A 9689-nucleotide genomic window follows, 5' to 3' on the forward strand; every position below is an offset into this window, starting at 1 on the left:
TATATATATATATATATATATATATATATATACATATATATAATATTTTCTTCATCCATTCATCTGTCAATGGACCCTTAGGTTGTTTCCATGCTTAAGCTATTGTATCTTCTTGAGTTAATGTTTTTGTTTTCTTCAGATAGCTATCCAGAAGAAAAATTGCTGAATCATATGACTGTTATATTTTTAATTTTTTGAGGAGCCTCCATACGGTTTCCTATAATGACTGCACCCATTTACATTCCCATTAACATTGCATAAGGATTTCCTTTTCACCACACCCTTGCCCCCACTTATTATCTCGTCTTTTTGATGATAGACGTTCTAACAGGTATGCAGTGTATCCTTGCATTTCCCTGATGATCAGTGATATTAAACACCTTTTTTTTTTTGAGAGAGAGAGAATGAAAGAAAGAGAGAGAAAGAAAAAGAGGAGAGAAAGAAGCAGGGAGGAGGGTCAGAGAGAGAGGGGGAAGCAGATTTTCCGCTGAGCAGGGAGCCCAATGTGGGGCTGGAGCCCAATGTGGGCTGATCAGGACCCTGAGATCACAACCTGAGCCACCCAGGTGCTCCTATTAAATACCTTCTCATGACCCTATTGACTATATGGATATCTTCTTTGGAAAAATATCAATTTAGTTCCCCTGCTCATTTTGTAATTGGATTTTTAAATTCAGCTTTATAAGTTCTTTATATATTTTGGAGATTAACCTCTTATCAGACATACGATTTGCAAATATATTCTCCCATTCAGTGGGTTGTCTTTTCATTTTGTTGATGGTTTTCCTTGCTGTGCAGAAGCTTTTTAGTTAGATGCAGTCTCACTTGTTTATTTTTGCTTTTGTTATTTTTGTTTTTAGTGTCAAATCCAAAAAAATCATTGCCAAGACTGATACAAGGAGCTTGTGCCATGTTTTCTTCTAGTATTTTTATGGTTTCAGGTTCTGTGTTCAAGTTTTTAATCCATTTGAGTTGATTTTTGTGTGTGGTGTAATATATGATTCCTGTTTCGTTCTTTTGCATGTGCTTGTCTGTCTAGTTTCCCCAGCACCATTTATTGAAGAGAGACTGTCTTTTCCCTTTGTATGTATTTGGCTTCTTTGTTATAAATTAATTGACTGTATGTGTATTGCTTTATTTCTGCGCTCTCCATTCTTTTTTTAAAATATATATATATATATATTAAATAAGTAAATAAAATATATATAAATAAAGATATATATATTTATTCTGTTCAGTTAGCCATTCTGTTCCATTGATCTATGTGCCTGTTTTTTTATGCTAATACCATACTGTTTTGATTACTATATATAGCTTTATAATATAGTTTGAAATCAGGTTGCATGATACACTAGCTTTATTTTTCTTTCTCAAGATTGCTTTGGCTATCTTTTGTTATTCCACACAAATTTTAGGGTTATTTGTTCTAGTTCTGTGAAAAATATCATTGGAATTTTGATAGTGATTGCACTGAATCTGTGGATAGCTTTGGATAGTATGGAAATTTAAAAAAAATACTAATTCTTCCAATCCATGAGCATGGAATATATTTCCATTTATTTGTGTCTTCATTATTTTTCACCAATATCTTATAATTTTCAGTATATAGATCTTTTACCTCCATGGTGAACTTTATTCTTAGGTATTTTATTCTTTTTTGATGTAATTATAAATAGGATTTTTAAAAAAAATTTATTTTTCTGATAGTTTGGTAGTATACATAAAAATAACTGGTTTTTGTATATTGATTTTTGAATTCTGCAATTTTACTAAATTCAGTTATTAATTCCAATAGTTTTCTGGTGGAGTCTTTATGGTATTTTATATATACTGTCAAGTCATCTGCAAGTACAGACTGTTTTACTTCTTCCTTTCTGATTTTAATTACTTGTATTTCCTTTTCTTCTCTAATTGCTCTAAGACTTCCAGTACTATGTTGAATTAAAATGGTAAAGGTAGGCATTCTTGTCTTGTTCGTGGTCTTAGAGGAAAAGCTTTTCACTTTTCACCACTGAATATGATGCTTGTTGTGGGTTTCTCATATCCGGCCTTTATAATGTTGAGGTAACATTATACCTGTGTACCCAATTTGAGAGTTTTTATCATGAAAGAATATCAAATTTTGTCAAATGTTTTTCTGTATCTATTGAGATGACTATATGATTTCTATTCTTCATATTGTCTGATTTGTGTATGTTGAGCCATTCTTGCATCCTTAGCATTAATTCCACTTCATTGTGGTGTATGATCTTTTCAGTGTATTGTTGCAATTGGTTTGCTAACTTTCATTGAGATTTTTGCATCTATGTTCATCAGATATATTGACCTGTAATTTTTTTTTAATGCGGTGTCCTCTGATATTAGTATCAGGGTAATGCTGGCCTCATAAAATGAGTTGGGAAGTGTTCCCTTCTCTTCTATTTTTTGGAAGAGGTTTAGAAGTATGAGTTTTAATTCTTCTTTAAATGTTTGGTAGAATTCACTAGTGACACCATCTGGTCCTGGGCTTTTCTTTGATGAGAGATTTTTGATTATTGATTCAATCTCCTTACTAGTATTTAGTCTGTTCAGATTTCCCATTTATTCATGATTCAGTCTTGGTGGGCTGTATGTTTATTTCTTCATAATTTAGTTTTTGTAAGTTGTATGTTTTTCTTTAAGTTTAGTTTTGTAAGTTGTATGTATGAATAGGATAAATTCTTATTTATCCATTTCTTCAAATTAGTTGTCCAATTTGTTGCCACACAGTTGTTCATAGCAGACTCTTATGTTCTTTTTTGTTTGTGTGTATCAGGTGTAATGTCTTCTCTTTAATTTCTAATTGTAATTATTTGAGTCCTCTATTTTCTTTTCTTTCTTTTTCTTCTTCTTCTCCTTCTCCTCCTCTTCCTCCTCCTCCTCCTCCTTCCTCTTCTTCTCTTCTTCTTCTCCGTCTTCTTGTAAGTGTGGTAAAGTTAAAAATTTTTCTATGTCATTTATCTTTTAATGAAAGAGCTCTTCCTTTAATTGATCTTTTTCATTGACTTTTCAGTCTCTATTTTATTTATTTCCACTCTGATTTTTGTTATTTTCCTCCTTCTACTAACTTGGAGCTCAGTTTTTTCTTTTTGTGGTTGAAGGATAAAGTTAAGTTGTTTTGAGCTCTTTGTTGTTGCTGTTGCTATTATAGCTATTTATTGCTATAAATTTCCCTCTTAGAACTGCTTTTACTGCTGCTATATAATATAAATTATATTTATATATAATTTCCCCTATTTTATAGTATGAATTTTGTTTTTATAAAATTTATTTGAATTACAGGAAGATGCTTATATCTATATATCCAGGTCTTATATTTTAAGCATTGTTTCCATTCCAGTGGGGCCCAATCTGAGTTATCTTTCTTTAATATTTCTCATCTTCTCGTGCATTTATAGGTGAGCAAAGAGTTTAAGATGTGCATCTTTTATAGCATAGATTTAATCTTTTTGAGTAATACATTCTCTTTCCCGCTCTCATTTTACTTCTATCACATTTTTTATACCATTATAAACATTGCTTTTATATCTTGGATTAAAAAAAACCTACTCCATCCACCCAGCATAGATAACTAGTAGGTATTTTATTTTTCTCCAATTACATTTCTTTTCAGAAAAAAATGCAAGAAGTGAGGTTGAAAGTAAGAGAAAAAGGAAAAAAAGAGAAAGAATAAAAGAGACCTAGAAAGAAGAGTATTTATCTATGAATCTTTCTATTTAGAGAGAGGGAATTTGAAAAAGAGAATTCATTTCCCTACTTTAAGAGTCAACAGAGTGACTTGGTTAGGTGTAGGAAAATAAGTCTTCTGTCCTTCTGAGTCCGAAGTTAAAGGGTTTTCTCCTGGATTAGTTATTTCTCTACAAACTTGTTGAAAATTATCTTACCAACATTATACTCAGGGATTAGGAGTTATGTTTTCAGGAGGCTCTAGAAAAAGGAACTTTTGCTATCTAAGGGAATGAACATGTAATTGGAACCCATTTGGTTAATACTACATTACAGGTAAGGTTTATTTAAGAAATAAAAAGAAGTGCTGTAAGGTGACAGTGTAACCATCAACTAATATCTTCTGATGTGTTGGTGGGAACATGGAAGAATAAGGATCACTCCATAAGAAATTACATGCCCTAATAAGTGGTCAGACAGGTAAGGGAGTTATGGAGCAGCAAGAATCTGAGAACGTTGGTATCCTGAAAACAATACTTCTGCTTTTAAGGATGCAATAAGAGAGCCAAAAGTTTTTTATAGAGCAGAGAAAAATGTACAGTTATATTAACATCTATCCAGGTTTTCTCTATTAGGGTCATTAACTTTAGGGCGGGGGGCTTGAGTTTAGGCCTAGACATTCTAATATCCATTGTAATAGATTTAATCAATCATCTTCTTGGTCACTCGGGGGGGGGGGGAAATAAGAAATACTGTTGTTCTTTCCTATGCGATGATTGAGAAAAAAGTTATAGAAAGGTGCAATATTGTCAAAAACCCGTAATTTGAAGGACACATGGCTCCTGCGTCAATGGTCTACATTAAGCAAACTGAATGTAAAACTTACTGCAAAGTTTATTTTCACAGTCATTTGGACAGTCCCCACATGGACTTCCTGCATTGTAAGGTTCATTTCTTTTGGCAGGATCATTTCCCCTTAAGAAAAGGAATAAAGGAAAAGGTGATGGTTTAAAATTGGTGCTTGGACAATGCATATAAAATTTTACTCACTATTAATAATCAACCTTGAAAACAATTTTTGAAAACCACTTCTAGATAGTGATGATAATCTTTAAGATAGGTTTAAGATTTCTGGACTTGCAATGATGACAATTTATCTTTTTGCATGTGTAACAGGCAACTGTGGGGTCCTAAGAACATTTTGAAAGAATTTACCCTATTCAGACAGGGTATTCAGACAGGACAGAGACCTATGAACAGTCAATTCTTAGCAAGCAGAAGAGCTTTAGAGCCATCTATAATTGGTCATTTTTCTTTATTTATACCCATAAGGACTTGCTAAGCAGTCATGTAAAAGGCCATGTTAAGAACATTTTAAGTGAGTCAAGATGGAGATGTTCTAATTTCACCTTGCACAATATCATGAGAAAATTGATACATGTTACCCTTGTGTAGAAACACATGGAGCATTATAAAAAATGAAAATCCCTGAGTATGGCTAAATCTAAAGTGGTAGAGTTGGGGGAGAGAGAGTAGATGAGAATTTCTAGTTCTAAGCTAATATGAAATTCAGAGAAGACAGTCTTACCTGCAGATATCTAAGAACACAATGTAGATTATAACTGATTCTTAATATGCTTGAAAAATAAAGTAAATGTTCTGGTTGAAATAGCATTCTAGTTGATATTTTTCTCTTTGATATCTGAATTGTTAGAATTTCATCTTATTTTTTTTCCACTTTTTTTTTTTTTTAAAGTAAGCTTTATGCCCAGTGTGGGGCTTGAACTCATGAACCGGAGATCAAGAGTTGCATGCTCTCTACCAACTGAGCCAGCCAGGTGCCCCAAAATTTCACTTTATAAAAGAAACTTATTACTTAATTCAGTAAGGGATTTAGTCAGACTCTTGGCTTAATCTTTGCTGCAGAATATTCTCTATCACAGTTCCATGTGTCTTCCTTTTAGGTAATTGTCAGTTCACCAGAAACCACCACCAGCCCCTGAAAGATTTAGTACAATTGATGTGTTGTAGATGCAAAGAGATCTTACTCTCTTCAGTAGTAATTATATAGATAAAATCATAACAAATGTTAACTGCTGAAATCAAGAAATGATAAGACCAGAAAATAACTCATATAGAGCTCTCATATAAATATATCTATTGAATCTACACTGATATCGGAGACCTAATTTAAAGTATAAATATGGTAGCATATCAACAGATAAATAATTTTCACTGATTCATATTGAACATTTTTTATTTTGCAATACACATGGGGGATAGCAGTTAAACACTATGCTTGGAGCCCTTAGTATGATGGAAAATTTGTATATTCAACGAAGTATAGATAGCTGAAGGAGACATAGGCAGACCACTTATTAACTTTCCTTAGCAGAGTATATTTAAACAGGCTTTTGTAGTGAACTATTAGAGGACTAGATCAAGCTCTGAACAATCTCTAATTTCTCATGATTACCACTGGAGCCACAGAGTGTGCTCCTGTGGGCTCCTACACTCATCTTTGTCTGAACTGATCTTGCTTATAGAGCAACCACAGTCGATAAGGCAAAGGAGTCCACCTGCCCTTCACTGAAGCAATCGGATTCTCTCTCCTAGGAGTTATTACTCACGCCTCGATAACATGTAAATTCAATTTCTAAAGAGAAGGCATATACCAACAGTTAGACTAAAAAGCTAAATACAAGAACACTTCAATTTTTCCATTTGTTTATTCTTGATAGTCCCCTATATTTCCGCCCTTGCATTCTAAATATACTCCAGAATTGTTGAAGTAAATATCTTTGTTTTTTGCTTGTACTAATCAATAACAGAGAGCAAGACTGCTGGTAATAGCTTTGAATTTGGACATTCTGTTAATGAAATATACATTTATTTTAAAAATATGATATAAATAAAATTATGTGTGTGTGTGTGCATGTGTGTCATGTTTTTAGGTATTGGCTAAATGACATTTTATCCCTAAAGTTCTGCTTAATTGAAAGGAAATATTTATTTGAGTTTTCTTTTATATTGTTTGAGAAACTGGATTATGTAAGAGGGGTAGATTTCTCACCAAGCTGTATAATACATACTCATGACAATAGTGGCAAATATAAAGATACTGAGTTGACAATCTTTTGGGACATGGTGATATTCCGCAGCCAATGAGGTAAGACGTGGCCCAAACAATCTGTAATGATAAAGAGATTATTTTATTAATAATTTGACTTTTGCTAAATGATTACAATATGAATATTGTTATCCATGGTTGAAAATAAACATGTTTGTTTTTAGGATGCTTTGAGCATGGCTTATTAGGAAGTCATAGAAACAAAAATTTCCATGTGTCTGGATAGCACACATATATATGCACACTTATTGATCATCCTTAATCCTGGCTTATTCTATTATCAAACCTATATGGAAAATCAGGTTAAGATGATGAAGGCTGGTTGGTGATTATATAAAAATCACACCATGGAAGGAACTTACTTAATCATCAGAGAAGAAGCATGGTGTAGATTTGGCCTATGAGGCAAAACATCTCGGTTTCAAATTCTCTCTCTACCATTTCCTGGTTGTATGGTATTTATCAGTTTACGTTTTGAAATTTTATTTTTTTATTTGTAAAATGGGATAAAATAATACTATCTTCTACATCATAGGTGTATTGTGGGAATTGGATAATAAATTTTTTAAGTGTTTGGAAGAGGAAATGCTAAGTTACTATCTAAGTGTGATGGAACTAATGGCCTTGGATGTAAATGGTGGATCTAGTCTACCTTTCTCTGAAAGAAATAGAAGGTTGGAATTGATGTCACAAATTTGTGCATGCTTGGAAGGAAAGGAACGGAAAGGAAGGGAAAGGAAAGTCCATGCAAGGACATAATGAAATGAAGGCAGGTAGAGAGCTCTCACAGAAGCAAACTATGTTGCAGAAGTTCATAGGCTTCCAGCCGCCAGAACTGTGAGAAAATAAACTTCTGTTGTTTAGTCAGCCTGGGTTCTTTGTTATGGAAGTCCAAACAGACCAATACAGTGCAGATGTGAAGAAATCAGAAATTTCATTGCTGCTGGGAATGTCAAATAATGCAGCTGTTGTGGAAGACAGTATGCCGGTTCCTCAAATACTTCAACATACGATTACAATGTGATCCAGAAATTCCATTTCTGGATGTATACTCAAAAGAACTGAAAGCAAGATATGAACAGATATTTGTACACCAATGTTCATAGCAGCATTATTATCAATAGCCAAAAGTGGAAACAACCTAAATACCCATCAGTGGATGAATGGATAATCAACAGGTGGTATACATGTGCAATGGAATATTATTCAGGCTTAAAAAGGAGTAAAATTATGACACGCGCTACAACATGGATGAACATCAGATGAGGATATAATGCTAAGTGAAATAAGGCAGACACAAAAGGACAAAAATTGTATGATTCCAGTTATATGAGGTATCTACAGTAATAGGCTGGAGATGGGGGGAAATGGAAAGTCATTGTTTAATGGACACAGAGTTTGGGAAGGTGAACATTTCTGAAGATGTATGGTAGTGATTGCTTCATAACAATTTGAATGTAGTTAATGCTACTGAACATTAATGCTACATATTTTTAAAATGATTAAAATAGAAAATTTTATTAAGTATATTCACATATGCATATCCAAGTAATTATTATGTGCTCTATATGTATATATGTTCTATATGTCTATATATAATTATATATGATAAATAAAAATAATATGTGTGTATATATTTTACATATATATACATATGTACATATAATTTTACAACAATAAACATAAACTAGGAAGAAGAGGATTCCCTGTATTATAAGGTACTATTATTTTCATTCTTTTTTTTTTTAAAGATTTTATTTTATTTATTCGACAGAGATAGAGACAGCCAGCGAGAGAGGGAACACAAGCAGGGGGAGTGGGAGAGGAAGAAGCAGGCTCATAGCGGAGGAGCCTGATGTGGGGCTCGATCCCATATCAACGGGATGACGCCCTGAGCTGAAGGCAGACTCTTAAACGCTGTGCCACCCAGGCGCCCCAATTATTTTCATTCTTTACATGTATTAGAGNAGGCTCATAGCGGAGGAGCCTGATGTGGGGCTCGATCCCATAACGCCGGGATCACGCCCTGAGCTGAAGGCACACGCTTAACTGCTGTGCCACCCAGGCGCCCCAATTATTTTCATTCTTTACACATGTTAGAANTTTCATTCTTTACATGTATTAGAGATGTAATTTATAAGTGACATTAATGTTTTATGATTTTGTTAATTCCCAGAAGTCCAAATGTATAAAAAAGGAAGCTGAACAGTTAAGCAGCTTCTCTAAGCCATCTATTGAGGGAATCACATTTCCTTATGTTCCATATTATAACAGAAACTCAGTGGGTCAAGTTAAGTTTGTGAAAAGTGGGTAGAATGATTTTCTCAGTCACCTAATTTCCACACATGCTTATAGTCATTTAAACAATGTGTATATTTGCAAGTACACAGGTTACCTGAGTGTAATGCTTAATTATTATGTCGTCATCCAGTGACGTCCATTCCCCATACTTGAAATATTTAGATTCATTGTACCAGATTTTTATTACATTTGACCACGAAATGGGATAAGTTGTCAAATGCATATTTTCTCCACAAAAAGTATCTGAAAGGGAGAAAAAAATCTGTGTCATACTTGAAGAAACTTGGAAATATATTACAAGGATATTTTCCTCATTTTCATTTTACAAATACTTCAGTGGTCATCCAAGCAATGTCTTATAAAAGAAAACAAACTCAGCTGTATCTCTTCTAGCAATCATCTTTTTCATTGATGAGTGAACTTTTTGAGAAGTTGACAGTAGGAGATGATATGCAAGCCTGGAAATCAGATCAACATTTCAGTCTCTGCCGCTTCTGAGCTGTTGAGAAGGGTGAAACCAATCCAAGCAGCCTATGGGTTACAACAGGGCCCATGACTTGAAAACAGCCACATA

At 33.6% G+C, this 9689-nt stretch overlaps 1 protein-coding gene across 1 annotated transcript in view; it reads right to left on the reverse strand.

Moving 5' to 3' along the window:
- Nucleotides 1-9689, reverse strand: part of LOC100463544 (cysteine-rich secretory protein 1) — a 28921-nt gene that overhangs the window by 471 nt on the left and 18761 nt on the right. The window contains exons 2-4 of the mRNA XM_034648263.1: nucleotides 9210-9358; nucleotides 6777-6874; nucleotides 4571-4659 (exon numbers count right to left, since the gene is read on the reverse strand). Of these exons, the coding sequence (XP_034504154.1) occupies nucleotides 4571-4659; nucleotides 6777-6874; nucleotides 9210-9358 (336 nt within the window). The remainder of the gene's footprint in view (nucleotides 1-4570; nucleotides 4660-6776; nucleotides 6875-9209; nucleotides 9359-9689) is intronic.

The sequence above is a fragment of the Ailuropoda melanoleuca genome, chromosome 19, assembly GCF_002007445.2.
Source record: "Ailuropoda melanoleuca isolate Jingjing chromosome 19, ASM200744v2, whole genome shotgun sequence".
In the NCBI taxonomy this organism is placed as follows: domain Eukaryota; kingdom Metazoa; phylum Chordata; class Mammalia; order Carnivora; family Ursidae; genus Ailuropoda; species Ailuropoda melanoleuca.